This window comes from Octodon degus, unplaced genomic scaffold (assembly GCF_000260255.1).
Source record: "Octodon degus isolate 3935 unplaced genomic scaffold, OctDeg1.0 scaffold00004, whole genome shotgun sequence".
NCBI lineage: Eukaryota > Metazoa > Chordata > Mammalia > Rodentia > Octodontidae > Octodon > Octodon degus.
Genome location: NW_004524580.1, coordinates 31,906,028 through 31,931,844, shown reverse-complemented (window position 1 = coordinate 31,931,844; position 25,817 = coordinate 31,906,028). Strand labels below are relative to the sequence as shown.

Below are 25,817 nucleotides of genomic sequence, written 5' to 3'. Positions count from 1 at the left end.
AAATAAAAGTTAAAAATTTTTGTGGCCATTTTATTTTTGTTACCAGGGATTGAACTCATGACCTTGCGCTTGCCAGGCAGGTGCTTATGCTGCTGAGCTATTTCCCTGGCCCAGCAATTTTAGATTTACAAAGAAGTTGTCAAGTTAGCACAAAAGTCACAAGAACGCTGGCATACACCTTCTCCTCAGCCGCCCTCCGGGCACTTGGTGGCCAAAGCCAAGAAGGCTCCGCGTGTGCTGCTGTCCACCCGACAGCAGGGTGCGAGCTCAGGCGCTGGCCCCTGCCCTAGCCCAGTGCGGACCCCACGCTGCATTCACCTCCCCTGCTCCCCCGGGGCTCCTCCTCGAGCCTTCTCACTTGGAAGCTTCTGACGCCTCCACATCTGCACAGTGTCTGGAGCACCCCAACTGGTCTGGCGGGGGTCTGCAAGGTGAGATTTGGATCTCCAGGAAGAGAGCCACCGGGGTGAAATACCTTTCTATCACGTAAGTGCCAGGAGGTCAAGGACCTCACTAGCCGCGATAACTGGACCGACTGACCGGGCAGCACGAGCTGGGCCTCACCACTGCAAGGCCACTGCTGTTCCCTCCCACACTCCTCTCTGGAAAGGAGTCTCTCGATCTAAGCTATACTTGAGGGGCGAAAAGTAATATGCTCCCTGGCTATGTGTTATTATTTCTTCCCCTCACTCTTAATTATAGGAATGAGAAACTGTGGTTATTACATGAAGTCTTAAAAGACACATTATTTGAATATTTACTTAAAGGAAAATTTTATTTGTTAAATACTCTTACCTACCAGTATCAAGATACCAGAGATCCTTGCAGCAAACTTGGCTATTCAGTGCTTTTTTGTAGCCATCTCTTCCACTCCAAAAATACAGCCGAGTGCCAATTGCAACAGCGCAGTGTCCGGCTCTAGGCCTTGGTCTTGAATTTTTTTTATCTTCCTGAGAATCTGATACTAGGGTGGTCCATTCTGCCGTATCTAAAAAGACAGAAATATACATGCCCAATGTATTGTTCTTAAACAACATGACCAACTTTTTTTTTTACTAGTAAATGTTATTTCAATAACATGATAAAACTCACCTAGATTTAGGTAAGAAAATGAACTGGTACACCTCCATTCACAATCATGAGGTGAAGTCTCCATATTTTCGCCTTTATGTGGGACCCATCCTCCAAAGATATACATCCTGAACAATGCAAAAGCACGAACATAAGGTGGCTGAGTTAATTTTACTTTTTTGACTTGAAAAGCTAACAATGAGCTTAAATGTTTTGTTGAAAGTGTCAGGACTATTCACTCACTTGACTCACTAGTCAAGATAACTGGGATAAGAAAATGAATACAGTGATATTCTTTCAAGAGTTCACAATTTTCATCTGGGCAGTGGTGACTAGCATAGTTCTGGCTACCTGTGAGTGTGAGGCAGGGGGATCAGATGAGCTCAGCCTGTACAACTTAGTTAATCTCATCTCAGAAAGAAAAACACAATACTACGACCTTACAGTTTTCTGAAGCAATACTGACTCAAAATTATTTTTCTCTGACAAGCGTCTTAAAATCAGTAATATTTAATTGCAATTCTTTTGGAAATTAACACTGTGTATAATATAGTAAGGGCATAGTCAGTGGTCTACAACATCAAGGGCTGACCAGATAGCTCAGTGGACTAAAGTGCCTGCTTAGGAGGCACAGGGAGCAGGGTTCAAGCCCGTGTGTGCCACGCCAGCCCTGCACCTGGGGTGCGCTGAGACAGCGACTGAGACTGGGTGTGGTGATGTGAACCTGTAATCCCAGCACTTGGGAGGCTGAAAACAGGATGCTCACTACAAGTCTGTTCTATGTAGTGAGACCCTGTAACAAATACTGTGGTCACTGATATTATTTAAGTGAAACACTTGAAGCCAGGTGCAGTGGTACATACCTGCAGCCCTGGCTACTCTGAGCATCACTCAAGCCCAGGAACCGGGAGCTGCCTGGGCAGCACAGAAACCCCAGCTCACAATTTGTAATAAGGAGCCAGGAGCACAAGGACCTGGGTTTGATCCCAGGTACTGCATGCGTGCTGGCCCCACCCTGGGCCTGCAGAGCCAGTCTCAGAAACCAGGTGTGCTGGCACACACTTGTAAGCCCAGTGTTGGGGAGACTGAAACAGGACAATCACTAGAGTCTAAGCTATGTAGTGAGACCCTGTACCAAGCACATTAAAAAAAAAAGAAGAAAAAAAACAAAATAAAACATCTGACAATGTCCCACAGAGCCCCAATGTTCCAAAGACTGCTGACAAAAACAGCTCAGCAGGCCATATCAAGGCCTTGTGCCACCCATGCCACCCAACCAGAGAGGCCCTGCTTCCTGCTGTTTTACATAGTAGGCTGGGGGTGGATACATATTACAAAAGGATGCTACAGTTTAAGAGTGTATTTTGTATGATTTCATTTAAGTATAAAGATTATTCTGATTGGTTTTTGAGTTATTTTAAGAAACCTAGTGAAGTTCTAAATTGTAACTCAATAGTTTCCTGAAACATTATTATTTTTGTTTTGTTTTTTGAGACAGGGTCTTGCTATATAGTTTAGGCTGACCTTGAACTCACTATATAGCCCAGGCTGGCCTCAAACACACTGTGATCCTCCTAAATGCTGGGACTACTGGCCTGCACCACCACACCTGGCCTGAAACATTGTTTTTAAAGTAAAATCCCCACACTAATAAATACTCCATTAAGCTCTACTTAAATGGTGCCTCTAATTACAGCCCAGGGTTGCACAAACAAGGAAATGTGGTAATGGCAGCAACCGCTAACCTTTATGGCTGTTCGGAGGGCCCTAAGTGGTTCTGAGCACTGTTCATGTATTAATCCACCTAAGCCTCATTACAGCCTAGCAAAATAGGTTTTACTTTAATCCCCATCATGTGCTTAAAGGAACTGAGGTCCACACAGATGCATTCAATTTCTCTGCCCCACGTTACACAGGACAAGTCCCACAGCTGGCCTGAGGGCGGAGGAATCTAGTTCCAGAGCCCACGTCTAAGCATAACTCCATCTTTCCATCTGAAGCATCATCCCTGAGAATGTGCGCCTGAGTCCAACCACACCCCCCAAAAGCACGTCCACAGAGAGGGGAGGCAGGGGCACAAACCCGCTGAGAAAGGGCAGGGCACTCGGACTGTGCCGGCCTGCAGCCCAGGCCCTGCCTACCGGGGCAAGGTGCTGAGCGGGAGCTCAAGACGGATGAAAGACAATGACGAGAAAGGGCACTCGGGTATTTCAGCTTCCACTGACAAATTATTTTAACTTCAGTAAGCAAGATGAAAGGCTAAGTCCAGTCATCTACTTCCAAGAGACTTGCGGCACCACTTTTCTTTCTGGTTCATCTTTCTTCAGTATATATATTTTTTCAACCAAAAGCAAAAAACAAAAACATGCCATACTTGTTTCCTATAACACTGGCTGTGTGAAGGCTTCGTGGAAGTGGCACTGTTCCTTTAGTTTCTGGTTTTGACCATGACATAGTTTCTAAAAGTAAAAATAAGTATATTAGCATCTCTACCTAATAATAGCAAATGACCTCAACCTATATACTTTTAAAAGCACTTATGAAAATAAAGCAAAAATGTTTAAAGCTATTTAAACTTTGTCTTAAGCATTGCCAGCTGACAGTCACTCCCAGTCAGAGCTCCATCTACACCTGGATATGTGAGCATTTGTGAGGAAGGATCTTTTTTTTTTTTTTTTTTTGCCGGTACCAAGACACAGGACCTTGCGCTTGCCAGGCAAGAGCTTATTCTACTGAGCCATCTCCCCAGCCCAGGAAGGCGTCTTAGAGTGCCTTGGATTTTGAACTAAGAACAGTACTGGTCATCTTAAATAAGATGAGCACACTGTGGTGAAGACAGCCAAGGTGACAGGCACATCTTCCCTCCAAGCAACCCCTTCCGAAAGAGCTACCTAAGGGTTTCCCACTGCTGAGCAGTCCCTCGTAATGCCACCTTGCCCATAGACGGAACACTCACACCGGACACTCCTGGGCATGAAAAGGGCTGCTACTGATAATCCCACAGGATGAAAAGCAGAGCGCAGGGCCAGCCTGCAAGCCACGGCCAGCAGAGACACTGCTTCTATGTCAACTGCCACAGACTGAACATGCATTAGTTCAGCGGCAGCTCGCTGTTCTGGGGACAGGAAGTGCAGCGCAGCTCAGTAAGCACTACAAGCAGGAGTATATTCCAAGCAACCCTAAAATGTGCCCTTAGTTGTCACAACCTACTGCTGAGCCAAAGCCAGTTGGGCTTACCGATGTCAAGCTGCCATAGGTCATCTAGGCGAGCACCACACATTCCTCCAAAAACAAACATCTGAGGGCTCCCAGAACCCTTTCTGCAGTATATGACAGCCGTGTGGGATTCTCTTGGAGAAGGCACAAGCCCCTTCGTGACTGGGATGTTCCAACCCACAACGCCAGAACCATGCTGCAGCTCCAGCTCATAGAAATCATTTAAATATCTAGGACAGAATGAAATAAGTGGACATTCTCATAAAAGGCAATACTGTCGAATATGAGAAAACAAAAGTGAAAGCCCTCTAAAAATTCAAAAGCCAAAAAAAGACCTGGAAAAATATTTGGATATATGAAAGAATTGATTATTTTTTTCTTTTATATGTAAAGAATTTTGTGAAAATGATTAGAAAGAAATTAGTTCAGCAATGTCACAGGAGACAAACAAAGCCAACTATATTTCTATATATACTAGCAGTGAAAAATCCAAAAATGAAATTAAGAAAACAAATTCATCAATACTGTCATCAAAAAGAATACAAACCTTAGGAATTTCAAAGAGCAAGAGGAGCCCGACTCGTACACTGAAAACTATACAAGAAAAGAATAGTGATAGTTTGGAATAAATCGGAAAGCATGTGTTTATGCAAACTACTTCTTGAATGAAAGGAATGAGGGCTTTAATTTTATAGTCGTAGTCTTGTCACCCAATTCCCAGGGAAACCTAGTTGGGTGGTGGGTGGGTGACAGAATGAGGTGGCCTGGAGTGAGCTGGCTCAGGACCTTGGACACTGCTAAGCCAGCGCACTGCTGCTGAGCTACGTCCCCAACCAGGAAACCTATTTTAAAAAACCATCAGTTACTTTTCATTATCATTTGTGGCCTAGCTAACAACCATTACAGGTCAAGATATACAAATATGCTGACACAGCAGTTATACTAATATCAATTTAATAGTATGATTTCTCAGAGAAGACAGTCTGAGAACATATTCCAAAGAAATAAGAAACCACAAATAACCCCCCCCCCCAAAAGTGTTCTTGTGAGATGTAATGCAAAAAGCTAAGCTTCATCCCTTATAATAGTCTAATGCCTATAACTTCAGCACTCTGTGGAGGCTGAGGGAGGAGGATCACAAGTTTTAGCACAGCCTGGGCAACTTAGTAAAACCCTGCATCCAATGAAAAATAAAAAAGGACAGATGATCTAGATCAGTGTTAAAATCCCTGGGTTCAATCCCTTACAGTGAAAACAATTTAAAGATAGAAGAAATAAATATCCCTAACCTAAATCATAAAATAAACACTTGGTCTGAAAAAAGAGCGTACCTTGGAACGTTATTGTTTGAATCTTCACTTTCATTTGCCAGACCACCAAACAAATAGCATTTGTTGCCATACAAAGAGAAACTATGTCCCAGCCGAGGGCAGGGAGGTAAACCAGAAGGTGGGGGATGGGGCTTCACCTTCTTCCACAACCAGCGACTTGCCTGAAAAGAGGAGCACAAGTGCGTGCAGACATCAGAAGGAAACACTGCGTTTTAGAAATAATGACAAGTAAAGCTGCAGGTAAAGGTGGAGAACTATTCCATAAGGATACAAAAATCAAAAGTGTAACATACACAAGCCAGGCTAAATAGCAGACACCTCAATGTTACAAATGTTACCCTCTGCATAAAAAACAACTGTATGCTATAAAATTTAATTTTGGAATGAACACATACTTTCCAGTGGGAATTCAGATTAGGGTCAGGGAGGTGGCACTGTCTATTCAGATTCTGGTTTTGTCCATGACATAGTTTCTAGAAGGAAAATAAGAACATGTAGGGGCCGGCCAGATGGCCAGGGGACTAAAGCGCCTGCTTCAGCAGACGCAGGGAACCAGGTTTCAATCCTCAGTGTGCTGTGTGGACCTGGGGGCCCCACTGAAACTGGGCATGATGGCGCGCACCTATACTCAGCGCTTGGGAGGCTGAAAACAGCAGGATCACTAGAAGTCCAATCTGTGTAGTGAGACCCTGTAGACCCTTTACTAAAATGCATTTTTTTAAAAAAGAACACATAAACAGATTTCCACAAGGGCACAGTAAACTTATGATAATAATAATAAACACTAATAATTTCAACGCTCCCAAGTTAATAATTAACTATTTATTACACTGCATGTAACTTTAGGATTAAATGTAACATATACATTTTTACTTTCTGGTTTGAGGTGATTTATAAATGTTTAGGTATTTTAAAGTTTGAGTAAATATAAAGCTCATTTAACAAACCAAACTATAAAATTTATTCTCTGGCCATGAATATCTTCTCTACCTGAAACAGTTTTGAAATAAGCTGCTCATGACAGGTGTAAGCTACGCATATCTGCTGAAGGATCAGCAGATATCCTGGGGACAAGACCCTGGGGACACACGCACAGATCCAGAAAAACAGGAAGCAAGGGCTATAAGTCTGGTTCAATGTGCCAAACTCAGAAAAGTTAAATGAAGCCCTAGCCCCTCTTTTGCATATCACTGAGAGGGAGAAAAAAAAAAGTAAAGTTTAGTATTAAAGGCAGCAATTCCTGTAACAATAAAACAGTGATTTCCCAAGCACAGTGCAAAAATCAGCAACATCAGCAAAGACCTTCATAGGAATGCAGATTCTCAGGCCTTACAACTGACATAACTGCCTTAGAAACTGTGGGGGAGGGGCTAAAGGTGGAGACTAGTCCATAAGGATATGAACATCGAAAGTGTAACACACACAAGCCAGGCTAAATAGCGGACACCTTAATACTATGAATGTTACCCTCTGCATGAAAAACAACTATATGCTATAAAATGTGAATCTGGGTTAGCCTGGATAGCTGGGGGGCGGGTAGGTGCCACAAAGACAGGAGAATCACAAGTTCAGGTTTCAGGAAAATAAAAAGGACCTGTGATTTTGATTCCCAGTAGTGTGTGCACGTGCGTGCGTACACACACACACACACACACACACTCTCTCTCTCTCTCTCTCTCTCTCTCTCTAATAAAATGTGAAGCTCATATTATTTTAAATGTTAATAAAATATTTTGCAATCTTTTGAAGAATTGTGAACCACATTATTAAAGCTTCAGACGGAAATGATAGATTTTCACCACACTTACCTGTAACTCATATAACTCATTGCTGTATCTTCCATATTCAACCATTCCCCCAAACACCAATATCCTGGTCCCGTCGCAGACAAATCCATGGGCAGCACAGCCTGGTGGGATGTCTCCTCTAACAGCTGGTAGGAACCACTGATTCGTAGCTGGAAGGCAAAATACAATGACATCACACCACAGTTAACACACTCATGAGTATGTACTCTCTACATATCATCTGTATCAGTGAAGCTTAACCAGGGATGATTCTGCGACCCCCCCAGGATACTGATTAGGCAATACACTGAAACATCTGGAGTTGAAACGTCTGGGAGTGAGACACTACCAGCCAGTAGTAGGCACAGGCCAGGGCACTGGCAAACATCTCATAGCGCAGAACCACTGGGCCTAAAATGTCAGTAGTGATACTGGAGAAAAGCCCTTATAAAAGCCCTACATGGGGGTGGGGAGATGGCTCAGTGGAATAAGCGCTTCCCTGGCAAGCTCAAGGGCCTGAGTTCAGTCCCTGATTCCGCAAAAAACAAAACAAAAACCCTACCAGGTATCATCTCCATTTAAAAATAAAAAGAGCCAGGCATGGTGGCGCATTCGGGAGACAGAGACAGGAGGATCACTGTAAGTTGGAGACCAGCCTGGGCTACAAAGTGAGCGTAAGGCCAGCCTGACCAGCACAACTTGAGACTCTGGGGTTAAATGTTTTCAGCAACTTTAATGTTAACCCTGGCAACTAGCAGAGCAAGATTCAAATTAGGGGTCATAGGTTCCAAAGCCAGGGACTTTACACTATGCCCCTCCCAAGTAACTTCTCAATCTTCTGTGCTGGGGGAGTCAGGAGGAAACGAGGGAAAAAGTAACAAAACTTTCTCTATTGCACTCTTCGGATCAACTTGAACCCACCGCGGTAATTAAGTTGTCTGCTCACAGAAAAGTTGTTGATCATGACATAAACGCACAATTCTGCAATGTCCCTTACACCACCAAGAAAGATTTCTCCCGACAGCTGCAAGGTCGACAAGTGGGAAAACTGAAATTCCAAGCTCAAAGGCAGGCCTCCCTGGCCGGCGGCCCCCGGGGTGGGCTGGGCGCTCCCGGGTCCCCGCTCCGGGCGGAGAAGTGCCCAGGACGCGCGCACTAGCCGCGCGCACCGTGCTGGCGGTCGGGAGGGCCGGATGCATGCCCACGGCGATCTCCACGGCTGGGAGATTCCCTGCCGTCCGGGATGCTGGACCGCAGGCCTCTGCGCTCCCTCCTTGGCCGGAGGAGGGACCTTTTCCTCTCGAAGAGGAGAGGAGGCAGACAGGGCCGGCAAAGGCCCGGGGAGGAACGGGAGGCAGCGGGTCGGGGGCTTTGACAGCGGAGGGTTTCGGGCTCCCGAAGCGGGAGGGACCCGGGGCGGAGGCTGAGGCGGGAGGGTCACGGCGCAGGACCCGGCGGGTGCCCCCAGGCTCCCGAGGGCGCGGCGGGCCGGTCCTCCCGGCCCAGTGAGCGGGACGCGGCGGTGACAGCTGTCAGGCCCGGGCCGCCCGCCGCCCCTCCCCCGCTCCCGCAGGCGGGGCCCGCCCGCCGCCGATGCCGCGGCGCCTACCGGTGTTGTAGACGTGCAGCTCGTCCGCGATGCCCTCGTTGCCGCCCCCGAAGATGATCATCAGCTCCCGGATGGCCACGGCGCGGTGTCCGTGCCGGGCGCGGGGCACCGGCCCTGTGGAGGAGGAAACCCGCCTCCAGTGGAGGAGGCTGGGAGCCGCCATCTTCCCAACCCCCGCCCCTCTGCCCACAATGCCGCGCGAGCTCCGCGGGAGGGCGGGGCGCCCCCCCCGGAGAGGGCATCACGTGATCGAGGCCTCGGAAGCCCCGCCCACACCGGGGTGACGTAGCCGAGGGGCACCCTCGTCCAGGGGTGCTGAGGCCTCTAGGGGCCCTGGGAGCGCCGCGCGGACCCTACTCCGGCTGGGGGCTTCGGGGAGAAGGTGCAGAGAGGCCCCGGCCGTCCCCTCTAACTAAGCGTCCTACCTGGGCATCCTCCGAAGCTCACCCGCGCCCGGCGCGCTGGTCCTCTGCCCGCGGCCGTGGCTGTGCAGGCGGGTGCCGCAGGTACCAGGACTCCAGGAGCTAAGGAAACCCGGGTCGTTGGCACCAGGCCACGGGCGGATCGCACCCCCGGGGCAAAGGCTGAGATTTTTATATTTGATTTCCAGGAACACCGTCTTTGGGCCATGGGTGTTCTGCCGACCTCCTGTTAGGCGTTTGATGGCTGACGCTGGCTTTGCTCCACAGTTGGAGTAGAGTGTCCTTGGCATGACTAGAAACAGTCCTTCCGGGTAAATTTGATTAACAACTATGCAAAGATTGATGTTATTATCCGTTGGGTCATCAGAATACAGTGTAGATGTTTGTAGTTGGAGGGACTTCGGGTGGTGTATTGGAGAGGGGAAGAGGTGGTAATCTTGAAGTCCTGAGTGAGGAGGTGTGCAGAACTTGCAAAGTGGAGACGTAGGGCTATGTCATCTGCACATCGCTCTGCGGCAGTGTAGCCTTGAAGGAAACCAGGGTAAAATCATTCAATGGACCCTTCTGGTACAGGTCTGCAGTGCTGGGAGTACAGGGTGCCCAGCAGGCTCGCTTCAAGAAGGTTGTCCCCAAAATGCGGGACGGAAGGTCACTTCCAAGGCTGCCCAGCTGCCCAGCAGAAGCAGGCCGACCTCTGCAGGCTGTGCAGAGTTTAGGAACAGCCACAAAAGGTGAGATGGTTTGATTGAAAAGCAGGTGAGAGGTGACGTCGGGGTTCCTTTTAACACCCTCCAGGGGCTCCCATGACCTGTTTCTGCCCTAGTGCCTGCAGTGTATTAACACATTCTTTGCAACAGTCCAGCCAGTGGTCACTGTCGTCTGCTGCTCCTAATGGGGAACGGGGCACAGAGCAGTAAAACAATTCTTTCTGGCATCGTGGTGGTGTGTGCTTGTAAACACAGCAGATAGGAGGCTGAGGCAGGAGGATGGCATCGAGTTCCAGGCCAGCCTGGACTCTACGATGACATTGAAGCCATCCTGAATACGTATGGAGACCCTGTCTTGAAAATCCCTTCCCAAAATCATTTTGAAATTCCTTTCAGACCTTCCTAAACTGAATTAAGGATCACAATAACATTCTGCAATGGAATCAGCATAAAGCCCAAGATAATTAGCTTCTGTTTAGTCTCTATGTATGTTCTAGTTTGTGCTGTTTATTCTTAAATATACTGTAGCTGCAGTTATTAAACAATTTAAAAATAAAAGGGCCAGCCAAATAGCTCAGCAGATTAAAGTGCCTGCAATCAGGCGCAGCGGCCAGGGGTTGTTCCTGGGCCTGCTGTGCCAGCCCCACCCCCCCACGGCCCGCTGAGCCAACAGTTGATACTGGCCATGGTGGTGCGCTCCTGTAATCCCAGCATTTGGGAGGCTGTAAACAGGAGAATTACTAGGAGTCCGTTCTAGTAGTGAGACCCTGAACACCCTGTAGTCCCTTCCCTAAAATACAAGAAAAAAAAAAAAAAGGAAAATTAAAAAATAAGTGATTCTTGCTACAAAAACACTCAAGTGGTAATGTGAGATGATGTGTATGTTCCTCTGTTCCTTTCACTACCATAACTATTGAAATATATCCCATAATGTCATGCTACATGCTGTCTTGATTCCTTTCTCGTTGCTAGGACAAAATACTGAGTACCCATGAGTTAGATGTTTATTTTAGTTCCCAGCCTGTAGAGGTTTCAGCCCATGGTCAGCTGGCTCTGAGGCAGGGTGGCAGGGCAGAGGAGTCCATGGAGGGCAGCAGGAAGCAGTGAGCCATGGAGGGAGGAGGAAGGAGACTGCCCTGTGCAGGCCTCGCCCACAGGGGCTGCCTCTTCACGCCAGGCTTCAGCTCCCAGCACCACACCCAAGTCTGACTTCATGGTGGACTTATCCAGGGTCCCACCCATGATCCAGTCACCCTCCCACCAAGTCCCAAGAGGCTTCTGGGGACATCTCGAGATAAGTCATCACTCATGCCTTGAATATGCACAATAAAATGTGCTTTAAAAAAAATGAAGCCGGGGATATAGCTCAGCAGAATAAGCAGTTGCTTGGCAAGCACAAGGTCCTGAGTTCAATCCCTGGTACAAAAAAAAGTCTGGCAGGGAAGCCATGACCCACCTGAAACAATTTAAATATCTTTTCCAAATTCTGAAGAAGCTGCTGGAAGGATGATGCGTGCTGCACACAGGCTGGCAGCTAAGTGGTCCAAGCGCTTGCTTAGCATGCACCAGGCTGTAGGTCTGATACCCAAAGAGGGCAGAACAAAAACAACGTACAGCTAAGTTCCTAATGTTCCTTTTCCCTCGTCTTGTTATTTTTAGTTTCTCTGCTGTAACCCAACCATACTCCTCCATCTGAAGCATGCTCTTTACCTTCTCCTCTATATAAGATTTCTTTTGAGAAATCATTTTTCACTCTTTCAAAAAGAAATTCTAGAGGTGGCAAGATAGCTCAGCAGACTAAAGCACCTGCTTTTAGGCAAGCGTGGGGCCCCTGGTTTAATCCCCTGTACCACATGCCTTGCCAGCCCTGCCCCAAGGGCAGGCTGAGAGTCCAGGCATGGAGGTGTATGCCTGTAATTCCAGCACTGGGAAGGCTGAAAGCAAGAGGATCACTGTGAGTCAGAGCTGCATAGAGAAAAAAGAGAGAGAGAGACAGAGACAGAGACAGAGACAGAGAGAGAGGAGGGGGAGGGAGGGCAAGGGAAGGGAAGAAAAGAAAGAAAAAAAGAAATTCCAGTTGGGTGTAGTGATATACCTGTAATCTTAACTTCAGGGCCGAGGCAAGGGGATTGCTCCAAATTCAAGGCCAATCTGGGTTCCATAAAGAGACTAGCTCAAAAAAAAAAAAGCTTACTATTTTTATAGTTTTTACTCCTTAGATTCTCTTACTCTCATTCTGTCTTTCTCTTCCTCTCTGTCTTCCTCTTTCTTTCCCACCCCTCACCCCATGGAACTAAGCTGAATTCTCTTCTAAATTCTCTCCTGAATTCTCCCCCTTACTGATTATTGGCCCATTTATAATATTCCCAGAAAGAATTTGGAAAGAAGAAAGAAGATGCATGGGAATAATCAAAAGAGGCCATGCATATTTATGTATTCATATTTTTATTTGTCACATTCATAAACATGGACTCTCAGGTTTTTCTGTTACTAAGTTTTATGGATCTGAAACAAAACTAGAAAGATTGTGGATTAGGGTTTTACTAGGGGAACAGATGTAATACAAAGGACAGATACAACACAAGATGTGCCAGTCACAGAATCGGATGAGGGAGACACTGAAGGATTCAGTCCCAAGGTCTGAAGCTCACTACAGTGATTCCATGAAAGTCTCTGTCAGTCAGCCACCGGGTCTGCAAAGGAAGGCTGTCGGCCATTGGATCCGCAACAGAAGGCTAGAAAATCTGCGACAGAAGCTGAAGGATCCAAGCCAGAGGCTGAAGAGTGTGCTGGTAGCCAGGAAATGACAAGCTGACTGCGAAGACTGAAGTTCCTCCAAGGAACTGACTCCTTCAGCCCCTTCACATCCCCTTTTTGTGCTGAGTGACTCTGGGGTAGGACCTCCCTGCGCCTTGGGGTGGAGCCCCCACAGCCCAGTGTGAAACCTCCAAGGTGATCCAGTCAAGTTGACACCGTGTATTGACCACTACAGTCCACCCCTTGTCAACTTGGCAACTAGACATCTTTTTTTCAATCAGTCTCCAGATACAGAGATTATGCATGTAATTGCACCTAACATTGTTATAACTATCTGGCGTACAAACAGAAACACTAATACCCTTACCAAAATGGTAAGTTTTCTTTGATTGTTGCTTATGCTTCAACATTAGCACAGGTTTAATAATCCTTAAGAACTGGTACTAAATCTATCCATTATATTATAAGAGAACCCTATATAGAGGTGAAATAATATAATTATAATCCCCTTTTCTGTAGCTGATCACAGGGTTGTAGCTGGTATTTGGAACTACCTGCGTTTACTACCCATTCAGTATTCCCTTGGCCTCCAGCAAGTACCTCGGCAGGTCTTGGTTCTTCCCCTGGTGGAGTGACCCTTACCTGCATTCCTCAAAGCTCTGGACCATTTGTCATTGTGTATTAGGTTGCTGCAGTTTCCCACTCACTTTAATAACGGTACGGCAATCCTAGGAGGCGCCCCAAGGGATCTCCTGCACTCTGTGTATAGTCTTCCTTTCCTCCACTGTGGAGTAGTAATCCAATTTCCCCTTGATAGTCTGGGTCAATCACCCCTGACAACAGTGTGACTCGCTTTTTAGCTTGTTTCCTCAGAGACATGAGGAGACCAAAGTGACCAAGGGGAAACCTTAGTTACTAGTTCAGTGGTATCATCGCTGTGCATCCTGGTACAATCCTTCCCCCCTCCGGGACTAGGGCTTCTAATCCAGCAGAACATAAGGTTGTGGGGTCAGGAAGCAAGAATTTTGTTAGTGGATCACTCGGGGTAATGGTGAGTGGTACCATTCCTACTCCCACCCCTTGATTCCTGGACCCATGAATCCTGGCTATGGGAGACACTGTGCCATATAGAGGGCGCTGGTTTAAGGTACATACAGACTTTTGAAGTACCTCGCCCCGGCCCTGCAAACTATTGCCACCTCACTGGCACTGTAACTGCGTCTTCAAAAGACCGTTCCACTTTTCTATCAATCCAGCTGCTTCTGGATGGTGAGAAATATGATAAGACCGGTGAATTCCGTGAGCACAAGCCCACTGCTTCCCTTCTTTGGCTGTAAAAGGTGTTTCTTGGTCAGAAGCAATGCTGTGTGGAATTCCGTGGTGGTGGCTAAGGCATTCTCTAAGTCCACAAATGGTAGTTTTAGCAGAAGCATTATGTGCACACCCAGAATACATGCCTACGCTGGTGAGGACAAAGTGCATAGACATGCAGGAAGTGGCCCAATATAACGAACCTGTCACCAGGTCGCAGGCTGATCACCCCGGGGAACGGTGCCATATCGGGGGCTCCGTGTTGGGCTCTGTTGCTGGCATATTAGGCATTCTGCAGTGGCTGTAGCCGGATCAGCCTTGGTGAGGGGAGTCCACATTCTGAGACCATATGTAACCCAAAGGGGTTGAGGAAGGGTTCAGCATTGCACCTCAGAGGAACGTCAGTCTTTGCAGTCAGCTGGACTTCATCCCCGGCTACCGGCACAGACTCTGCAGCCCAGGGTTGGATCTCTCAGCTTTCCATTGCAGACTTTTCGGCGTCTGTCACAGATTTTTGAGCCTTCTTTTGCAGATCCAGTGGCCGACTGATGGAGACTTGCATGGAATCACTGTAGTGAGCCTCAGACATTGGGACTGAATCCTTGAATCCTTCAGTGTCTAATGTGTCATCCAACCCCACTCCTAGTACAGATTGGAATAAAGTAGTCGAGAGTTCATAAAACCCAAGGTGTTTAAAAAACCATACTTTATTCTGAGACGTTCGTGCTTAGATGATAGTTTTTTTTCCTTAATGATCTTACAATAAAAGACTAAGAGAAAATTTAAAACTTGCAAGTCTAACATTGATCCTCACATTAAATGTTTAATTAGGGGCAGTGAGATACCTCAGTGAACTAAATGTCTGCTTTGGCAAGCGCAGGGACCAGGGTCCGACCCTGGTCCTGCATTTTGCACCAGCCCAGCCCCCAGGGCATGCTGAGCCAGCAACAGAGTCTGGGTCTGGTGGCGCATGCCTGTAATCCCAATCTGTGGAGGCTGAAAACAGGAGTCCGAGCTGCATAGTGAGACCCTGTGCCAAATACATAAAGATGAAAAAAAAAATCAAATGATATTTTCAAGGGTTGGGAAAACAGCTCAGTAGAATAAGCGCTTGCTTTGCAAGTGCAAGGGCCTGGGTTCAATCCCCGGTTTTGGCGGGGGGGGGGGGGGAGATGTCTTCACATCAAAATAAATGCTCAATGGTATTTGAAAGCCTGAGAAACCGTAAATGAGGGAAAAGATGAAGGCAAAATATTCTGAAGATAGACGAGACTGCAGGTGGTAGATAGCTGTTGGGTTGCAAGCTGCTGGATGGTAGAGACAGTGTTCCTGTTTGCCTAGGCCTGCTGAGTTAGAGCAGCCAGGGATTGGCATACAGATAGTCAAGTTAGGTGGGCTGTGGCTCCGTGGTAGAGTGCTTCCCTAGGATGCATAAGGCCCTGGGTTCGATCCCTGGGACTGCCACGAAATAACAGTAGAAAGGTACTGTCTCTCAGTTTTGGAGGAGAAAAGTCCAAAGCCAAGGTGTCACAGGACAACGCACCCTGGGAAACCACAGGACAGAATTTCTCCCTTTCCTCTTTCTGGCCCTCTGGGAGGCCACTGAACCTTGGTGTTGCTCAGCATGCGAATGCATAGTTCCTGTGTGTCTCTGCTGTTCTCAGGAGTTTGCTGTTACCTGGGACCAGGTCCTATTCCAGGCGCTCATCTTAACTTACTTCCAGCTGCAAAGACTCTGTATCCAAAGGGTTCATGTACAGGTACTGGGGCCAAGACCCCAGGAAGCTGTTAGGCACACACAGTTCAGTCTGACAGTCATTCATCCAGGCAAAAAGATAACTTACTATGGCAGCTTTGACATCTCTCCTCAAGTGGGGAGTCTAAATGGAACCCCTGCCTCCAAAAACCCTGTCATCTTGAAAATATGGGGGTGGAAGCAGTCACCTAGAGGAGAATGTGGAGAGGGAAGGCAAAGGGACAGGAAGGAGGGGGAAGACTGGCCCAAAGAGTCCAGGAGAGGCCAGATGACAGGTCCATCTCTCAGGGCTCGCACAGCGCCAAAGAGACAAAACAAGGGGGGCTCAGGAAGGGGCTGGAGAGTGAGTGGCTGAGGTCAAAACAGAACAGGACGAGGGCTGGTGAGACAAACCACTGGCAGAGGAGAGCCCCAGAGCTGGAAGTGCTGGTCAAGGCCACAGCCAAGATCAGGTGAGGGGAGGATGGAGGAGCACCTGTTAGATCTGCACCTCATATTCTTGCTGGTCTCAATTGCCTCACTTGCAGTGGCAGGAGCAAAGCAGAGAAGATGGAAGAATGAGTTCCAAGGAAGACACAGAGGACAGGAACAGTCCCCTCTTCGCTGCTCTATGCTGTTGTCATGGAAATCTGGTATAGTGCCTGCTTGTAGTTAGCAGTTCCTTTACCATGATCATTTTACTTTCTCATATTCCCCTGTTTCTGCTTCTCCCAAGCAACCAGGCACAGAGGAGGGCCAGCATGAGGTGGCAGACAGTGCTACACGTCCAGCAGAGTGTGAATTGCGATGTCCAAGGAACCCCTTGAGCTCTGTCTCAGCCTCGGCTTAGCCCCAGGGCCAAAAGATAACAGGTTGAGTGGCTGGGGACTTGCAGGGAGGCAGATGGAGGATCAGCTAGCCTGGCAGGCTCCGTCCTGCAGAGCAGGGCAGCAGATGGTATCGGAGAGCTCTGCCTTGAGTCACAGGGCTCCAGGCTCGGTGCTGGCCAGGGCTGCAACCCAGGCTCAGAGGGGTGCTAGGCCCGGTGGCATGTAACCGGGTCACTAGAGCAGGGATCTGAGCACAGGAGCCAAGGAAGAGAGCAAGCAGAACACATGGGAGAGAGGTGTCTCGGTGGCCTTTCTGGTTCTGAGACACCCAACACCCACCACTTCCAGGAGGAGAGGTTTGTTTTGGCTCATGTTGTAGAAGTTGCAGTCCTTGCGTGGAGAGCTGGGTCCAAGATGGGATGGCAGGGCTGAAGTCCTGGTTGGAGGAAGCAGAGGGGGAAGTGAGGGGTATGGGAGAGGAGCCCTTCCAGACCATGTCCCCAGTGACCCCTCTTCCCAGCAGGCCCCCCTCCCAGGAGCACATCTCCTATGAGCCCCATGGCTCCACCCCTTCCAAAGGTCCAGTCTGATTCCCCAGTGGCATTTGGGAGACATCTGGACATGAACCATAATCAGAGGGACCCCAGGCACCAAGCTGTGGTGCAGCAGCAATGGCCACCTCTTGAGGGGGAGCAGAAAGGAACCCAAAGCACAGAAGCCCATAGGAGAGGTCCTTCAGCAGAACCCAGTTTGATGGCAAACTGAGGCCACTATCGAGGGTGATAAAGGAGAGCCAGCTTGCCCAGTGCAGTGGTTCACTTCCCACCATAGAAGGCACCTTCCTCCCCTCCAGCCACCTTGCTCCATCTTAATAGACTGCATCTAAGATCTTATCTAAAGGTAACACATTCTGTAGGCCAGGCATGGTAATGACCCCAGCACTCTAGAGGCTGAGGCAGAAGGATCCCAGTGAGTCTGAGGCCAGCCTAAGCTACACAGTGAGATCCCATTTCAGAAAAACAAAAGCAAAAGTAATGATTCCACTCCACCAAGGCACGCCCATTGACAAGAAGAAATGAACATTTGACTTTCAAATGATGAGAAATAAGTGCAGAATAATACTGACTCAGATATCCCTTTTTTCTGACAAAGGATCCATAGATTTAAAATGCATGGGAAACGCATGTGCAGTCCTCTATCACTTAGCGGCAAGGAGTTGTTCTGAGAAATGTCCCCATAGGTGAACTTGCCTGCTCCATGCAGGGCCAGTGTGGCCACTTCGAACAGCGTGGCGGGTTCCCTCAGATCCCCGGAGTGGCAAGGGGCCAATGCGGAATAAAGCTTGGATTTCTGACAGGAGGAAAGAGCAAAAGCAGAGAGAGTCTTCGCTTGGGACTTCTTTATTCAAGAGCAGTAGGTTGTCACAGTCATGGAAAAGAGGCTAGAAGTTCCTCAATTGGTTCAAAACAAACCTACCTGTGCTTCAACCATCTCACGTCTGGGTAATTAAAAAACAATAAAATCCGTGTCACAAAGAGATCTCTGTTTTACTTGTGGTGTGGAGATCAAAGCCAGGTGTCGCTTGCTGGGCAAGTGTCCTACCCTGAGCCGTATCCCTAGCCTTTGAATACATGCTTCACTGTGGAATTAGCTGCCAGACCCGGAAATGGAAACAACCTCAGTGTCCTCTGATGGATCAGTGGATGAAGACGCGTGGCACACAGATACAGTGGACTACTGTTCAGCTGCAAAAACAAGGAAATCCTGCTACGTCAAACTCACAGAATCAGAGGACACAGTGGTTGATAGTAGCAAGGGGAGGAATGAATAGATGGTGGCAGCAGGAGAGAAATTTATGGCATAAAGATGAGTGTATCAGTCAGGGTTTTACTAGAGAAACAGACATAGCAAAAGATGTGTACAAATGTATAAGAAATTACAGTACTGGCTCACAGTGGTCAGCCACAGAGTTGGGTGAGGAAGCGAGCGGAGGACGTCTGCACAGTGGAGACTGGAGGATCGGTCCAAGGTCTGGAGCTCACTGCAGCGTTCTGTACAAGTCCGTGTCAGGAGGCCGGCAGGTCTGCAAGGGAAGGCTGCTGGGTCTACGCCGGAAGGCTGAAGGATCCAAGGCGGAAGCCAAAGAATCTGCACTATGAGCCCGGAGATGTCCAAACTGAAGGTGAAGACTGGAGCACCCTCGAAGAGTGTACGCTTCTGTCCTTCCGCATTTGCCTTTTGCGTCTTCTGCACCCAAGGGTGTAGCATTGGTGAGGCAATTTAGATAAGCTTCTATGCTTCCAAGTTGACACAATCCATCAACAACTGCAATCCACCCCTTGTCAGCTTGGCAACCAGATGTATTTCTTTAAACCAGCCTCCAGATATAAAGACATGCATATAGTTGCACTTAATATAACCATCCTGCCTACAAATGGAAATATACTAATTCCCTCACAAAATAGATGGTAAGTTTTCTTTGCTTGATGCTTACACTTAATCATTTCATAACTTCAACATTAACACAGGTTTAATAATTCTTAAGTACTGGTATTAAGCCTATCAATAGTACAGTATGTCAGAACCATATATGGGAGAAACAGCACAACTATAATCCCTTTTTCTGTAGCTGATCACAGGGTTGTAGCTGGTATTTAGAACTACCATATTCTACTACCCATTCTGTATTCCCTTGCCTTCTGCGAGTACCTCAGTAGGTCTTGGTTCTTTCCCTGGTGGAGTGACCCTTACCTTCATTCCTCATTTGTCATTGTGCCCGTATTAGGTCATTGTAGTTTTGCACTGACTTTATTAACAAGACATGGTAGTACTAACAGGAGCCCCAAGAGATCTCCTGCACTCTGTGTATAGTCTTCCTTTCCTCCACTGTGGAGTAGTAATCCAGTTTCCCCTTGATAGTCTGGGTCAATCACCCCTGACAATCATGTGACTCCCTTTTTAGCTGGTTTCCTCAGAGACATGAGGAGACCAGAATGACCAGGGGAAAATCTTAGTTTCCAGTTCAATGGTATCATTGCTGTGCTTCCTAGTATAAGGCTTTCCCCCTCTGGAACCAGGACTTCTAGTCCAGCAAAACATAAGGTTGTGGGGTCAGGAAGCAAAAATCTTGCTAATGGATCACTCGGGGTAATGGTGAGTGGTACCATTCCTACTCCCACCCCTTGATTCCTGGACCCATAAATCCTGGCTATGGGAGACACTGTGCCATATAGAGGATGCTGATTCAAAACATATACAGTCTTTTGAAGCACCTTACCCCAGCCCTGCAGACTACTGCCACCTAGATGACACTGTAACTGCATCTTCAAAAGGCCATTCCACCTTTCTGTCAATCCAGCTGCTTCTGGATAGTGAGGAACATGGTAAGGCCAGTTAATTATATGAGCATGAGCCCATCTCCACACATCTTTAGATGTACAATGTATTCCTTGGTCAGAGTCAATGTTACGTGGAATTCCATGGTGGTGGATAAGGCATTCTATTAGTCCTTGGTTGGTAGCCTTGGAATAGCATTACATGCAACGAAGGTAAATTCACATCCAGAATACATGTCTATGCCAGTGAGGACGAAGCGCAGTCCCTGCCATGATGGAAGTGGTCAATATAATCAACCTGCCACCAGGTTACAGATTGATCACCCCAGGGAATGGTGCTATATGGAGGACTCAGCGTTGGTCTCTGCTGCTGGCATATTGGGCATTCAGTAGGGCTGCATCCAGCTCTGCCTTGGTGAGTGGGAGTCCATGTAGCCGAGCTCAAGCATAACCTCCACCCCTGCCACCATAGTCACTCAGTTCTTGGGCCCATTGGGCGATGACAGGGGAGTCTGAAGAAGGTTGGCCACTATCCACAGAATGGGTCATCTTATCCACTTGATTATTAAAGTCCTTTACTGATGCGGTCACCTTTTGGTGAGCCTTTACACTTAAAGCAAATATTTTTACATTCTTTTCCCATATGGAGTGGTCTGTCCACATACCCCTTCCAAAAATATTTTTGTCACTGGTTTTCTAATTGTGCTCCTTCTGAGTTCATGACCATGCAGCCAGACCATTAGGTATAGCCATGAGTCAGTATACAGTCGCACATTTGGCCATTTCTTCTTCCAGGCAAAATGTACTAATAAGTGCACTGCCTAAAGTTATGCCTACTGCGATGATTTCTTCTCACCATTGTCCTTCACGAATGTCCCAGAAAGGGACTGTAATGCTGCAGCTGTCCACTTGTGGGTGATGCCTGCATTGCATGCAAAGCCATCTGTGAAACAGGCCCTAGCCTTCCCTTCCTCTGACACTTGATCCTATGATATACCCCACTCCTGGTACCAATTTTGTCATGGTTTGGGGTTTTTCAAGGGAACAATACAATACATCACACATTTTATAAGATTATTTTATAATGAATCATCCAAAGAGTGTAGGAAATCTGTCCACATACCAAAATCCAAAGAATAAAGCTGAGGGCCTGGATCCTAATAACCTGCGTGGGTCCAGGTGGAAACCTGGAGATCATTATAATGCCTTCCACAGGTCCAACTGGAGGTCTAGAGCCCACGACAATGTCTCATGCAGGCCTGCTTCAGGGATCTGCACTGGGGACCCCCAAAGGTCAGTGATCAAAGCTAGAAAGTCTGTGACAGCACGATGGAGGTTCTGTGCCAGCAGGCTGAGGGATCTGCACTGGAGCCAGGCAGGGATGCTCAAGGTAAGAGCCCGAGGTCGCCCCAAAAGTACCACAACTATCCTCAGTGACAGCGAGATCTTGAGCTCCTCTGACTATGAGGAAAGCTGAGTTTCCATCTTCTCCAGGAGACTGAGCCATGCACCATCTTCCCCTCTGGAGCCAGGAAGAGATGCTCAAGGCCAGGACCAGAGCTCCCCGAAAGTAAACTGCCACCTGTTGTGTGTTATGGGTCGGTGCCAAGAGAAACTATGAGAAGACCCAGTGAATATAGCTTCAGAGGTCTCACTGAGAAGAGTCTCTCCCGAAGGGAGCCCAGAGCCACAGAAGCACCTCACATCTACTGAGGGCTAAAGGCAGGCTAAGGAACGTGCATCGTTACTTTGGTGAGCACAAGCTATTTTCTCTATTGACTTCCACCATTTGTCTAACACTAAGTTTACACAGTGCTGGCTGATAACATCCCAAGCAAGGGATCGAAGGACAGGGTTCCAGCAGAAGAAGCTGTATCTGCGGCCTTGAATCCCAGCTCTCCAGAATTTACAGGTGAGACAGCAGTTCTGCTTTGGCTCTGTTTATTGCTCGCTGCTCTCTTGGGACATTAGGCTTTTCTCTCATATCTATGATATATTTCTATAGTAAACATTCTCAGTGACAATGACGTCGTGAGCTCCTCCTCCATTGAGAACAACCAAGTTCACTAAGAAAGCCAGAATGACAAGGTCCTCCAGCAGAATAGCCCAAGAGAATCAGCAGCTTCCAACAGCTCTAACAGCTTCTCCAAACTTCCCTTAAGGCTCTCATCTCTTCTTCTCTAGTTCTGCCTCTTATGCTGCTGGCAACAACCCTCAGGTGGGCCTCCCACACCCAGAACCAGGCTAGTTCAGTTCAGCTGCGTGTTACAAGTTGGCCAACAGTTGGCAATCCACTCCGGTGAACATGTTGAGCTCAGCTGGTAGAATCCAGGTGCCCAGCCTCTTCTCCTACACCACGGAACCAGCAGCCAGTGTCTGGAAAAAGCCTGAAATTGGCAACTGGCTCGACCAGAGGACCCCAGGTGTCTGACCCATCCCTCTACCCTGTTGGACCAGGCCACCTGGAATGACAGCCACACAGTAGGAACAGCTAGTATGCACATGATAGGCAGACAAGACTAGTGAGATGGAAATGTCCAAAGTACGAGCCAACAGGTGGTAAGTTAGGTGAACAGCCTTGTGCTTTGGGATAAAGAACATGAACTAGGAACAGGTGGGTGAGACCACGCCCCTCTTTTAATATATAATTTCATTTTATCTTATCTTGTTTTATCTTACTTTCCTTTTCCTTTTTTCTCAATTTTTTTTTCCTTTTTCTTGTTCAAATCCCATCCCCCCCAAACCAGAAACCAAGTTCAGATAATCCCTCAAATACTCCTTTATTCATTCTTTTCCACCCCCATCTCTAGTTGCCCAAACCTTGGGTGACCAAAGCTTTGCCTCTTCTTTTCCAGGTATCTTTATTTTATACACCATCCTCCCTAAGTTTTCACACCACAGGGTAAATTCACTCTACCAAGGGAAACAGTTGGCATATAAACTCCTAATTTATGATCAGTTTTGTTGTATAGTTATAGACTTTGCTCCTACAGCCTCAAGTGCAAAATCAATAGCTACCACAGTTTGTCAGTTTCTAAATTGTGCTTGACGCTATCATTCTTGCTAATTGCACTGCTGTAGCCAGGCGGCCACATCTGCTGTAATCAGTGGTTCTCCTGTAACAATACCAGGAGGCTCGAGGGTAATAACCTCACCAGAGCCCTCCACCAAAAGACTGGGGACTGAGCCCAGCAGATGTCAACACTCCACCCTAAATTATTTGAGAAGGTAGACTATTAGGACAGAAGCAAACCAAGAATCTCCCCACACAGAAGACATCCCCAAAGAACAGCCTCGTACTAGAGGGGCTCTGGGATACTAGTGCCACAGTTGTCCACTTCCACAGATCACAAGCATCACCACAGAAAACAAAATTTAATTTAAAAAAATAGAAACTGAGAAGACAAAGAAGCAAAATGCAATCTCTGACCTCCAGCCCACCCAGAACAAGTCCAGGAGACATCCACATAGACAAAATTGGAAGCCACACACCTGGAATGTCTAAAATGATAGCAACTGAAGTAAAGAAACAACCTCAGGAGGCTGTAGAGGAAATCACATCAGAAATAACCTCCCAGAGTATAAAAAGAAATGACAGCCATACATGCGTGAAGCATTTAGAGCGCTAAACAACCATGACCAACATAAATCTATACTCTAGACTTATAATAATCAAGATCCTAGAAATCCTTTTTTAAGAGAGAAAAATACAAACAAAACCAAAACAGCTCAGCTATAAAGGAAAGCCCATTAGAGAAGCGTGGCGGCCTTCTCAACACAAATGCTCAAGTCAAGAAGGGATTGAAGTGAAGTATTTCAAGTCCTGAAAGAAAACAACTTCCCACCCAGATCGATGTACTCTGCAAGACTATCTTTCAAAATTTAATGGAGAAATAAGATACTTCCATGACAAAAAACAATTTAAAAAATTCATGACCACCAAATGAATCCTACAAAGAGTACTGAAAGATATTTTAGATAGAGATAAAAATGACCAAATTGGGCCAGCAAAATAGCTCAGCAGATTAAAGTGCCTACAAGCAGATGCAGGGGCTGGGGGTTTGATCCCTGGGCCTGCCGTGCCAGCCCCAGCCCCTGGGGCCCACTGAGACTAAAATTGAGACTGGGCATGGTAGCATGTGCCTGTAATCCCAGCTCTTAGGAGGCTGTAAACAGGTGTATCGTTACGAGTAGGATCTAGTAGTGAGACCCTGTAGACCCTTCCCTAAAATACAAACAAACAAACAAACAAACAAAAAAAAAACCCACCAAATTTCCAAGAACAATATCAGGAAAAACAAAACAAAAAAAAACACCAGGCAGGCAAGGAAAATTATGTGACAAAGATAAGCCAATACTGGTCAGTTGTAAACATTAACGTAAATGGCCTCAATTCACCAATCAAAAGAAACAAATTGGAAGAATGGATCGATCAAGAAACAAGATCCAAAGACCAGTAAGTTAGGGGAGCAGACTCAGCACCTGCTTTGGCAAGTGCAGAGACCAGAGTTCTATCCCCAGTCCCACATGCTGTGCCAGCCCTGCTCCTGGGGCCTGCTGAGCCAGCGACAGAGTCTGGGTGTGGTGACACATGCGTATAATCTCAGCGCTGGGGAGGCTGAAAACAGGAGGATCACCACAAGTGCATCTGCGTAGGGAGACCCTGTACCAAATACATAAATGACTTTTGGACCTTCCCAGCACAGATCTGTGTAGCAGGCCCGCGTGAGACATTGTCATGGGCTCTAGGCCTCCAGGTGGACTCAAGCAGGGCATTGCCATGGGATCCAGGCCCTCGGCTGGGTTCTTTGGGTCTTTAGTGTGTGGACAGCTCTCCTGCACTCTCTTTGTATGACTCTTTGGGTGACTATTATAAAATAATCCTATAAATTATGTGTCCTCCATTGTTTGTTTCCCTTGCAAACCCTGAACAGACCCCCAAAATATGTAACACCAAAAGAACAAGTAAGTCAACCCAAAGATGGGAAAATGAGCTGAAAAGACATCGAAAGAAGAAGCACAAATAGTTAGCAGCCATATGAAAAAATATTCACCTTCTTTCGCCATCAGGGACACACAAATCGAAACCACACTGAGATTCCATCTCCCACCTAGTGAGAATGGCTGACATCAAGAAAACAAGAACGAACCCATGACGGTCAGGTTATGGGGAAATGAACCCTCCTACAGTGTTGGGAATGTATGGCCACTGTGGCAAACAGTGTGGAAGTTCCTCCAAAAACTAAAAATAGAGCTGCCATGTGACCTGGTGACACCCCTTGGGAGGGAATCAAAGTCAAGATCCTACAGAGACACCTTCAGACTTGTGTTTATGAAAGCTTTGTTCATGTCCCAGTCCATGAGGTCTCAGAAGCACAGGAGAAAGGTTGCGGTGGCAAGGAGAAATGTTGGCCAACCGTGGTGGTGCACGCCTGTAATCCAGCACTCGGGAGGCTGAGGCAGGAGGATTGCCATGAGCCCAAGGTCAGCCTGGGCTACAGAATGAGTTCAAACTGAACTGAGTCACCCAGCAGGATCTTATATATATCAAAGGAAAAAAGAAGAAGAAGGAGAAGGAGAAGGAGAAGGAGAAGGAGGAGAAGAAGGAGAAGAAGGAGAAGAGGAGGAGGAGGAAGGAAGAAAGAAGAAGAAGAGGAGGAAGAAGAAGAAGAAGAGGAGGAGGAGGAGGAAGGAGGAGAGGAGGAG

At 47.3% G+C, this 25,817-nt stretch overlaps 1 protein-coding gene across 1 annotated transcript in view; it reads right to left on the bottom strand.

Annotated features, from left to right (window-relative positions):
* The window catches only part of Hcfc2 (host cell factor C2), a 35,829-nt gene extending 26,642 nt beyond the window's left edge, over nt 1–9,187 (bottom strand). The window contains exons 1-7 of the mRNA XM_004623852.2: nt 9,015–9,187; nt 7,427–7,575; nt 5,619–5,779; nt 4,309–4,517; nt 3,446–3,530; nt 1,093–1,199; nt 800–988 (exon numbers count right to left, since the gene is read on the bottom strand). Of these exons, the coding sequence (XP_004623909.1) occupies nt 800–988; nt 1,093–1,199; nt 3,446–3,530; nt 4,309–4,517; nt 5,619–5,779; nt 7,427–7,575; nt 9,015–9,177 (1,063 nt within the window). The 5' untranslated portion in view covers nt 9,178–9,187. The remainder of the gene's footprint in view (nt 1–799; nt 989–1,092; nt 1,200–3,445; nt 3,531–4,308; nt 4,518–5,618; nt 5,780–7,426; nt 7,576–9,014) is intronic.
* Nucleotides 9,188–25,817: the final 16,630 nt, after the last annotated feature.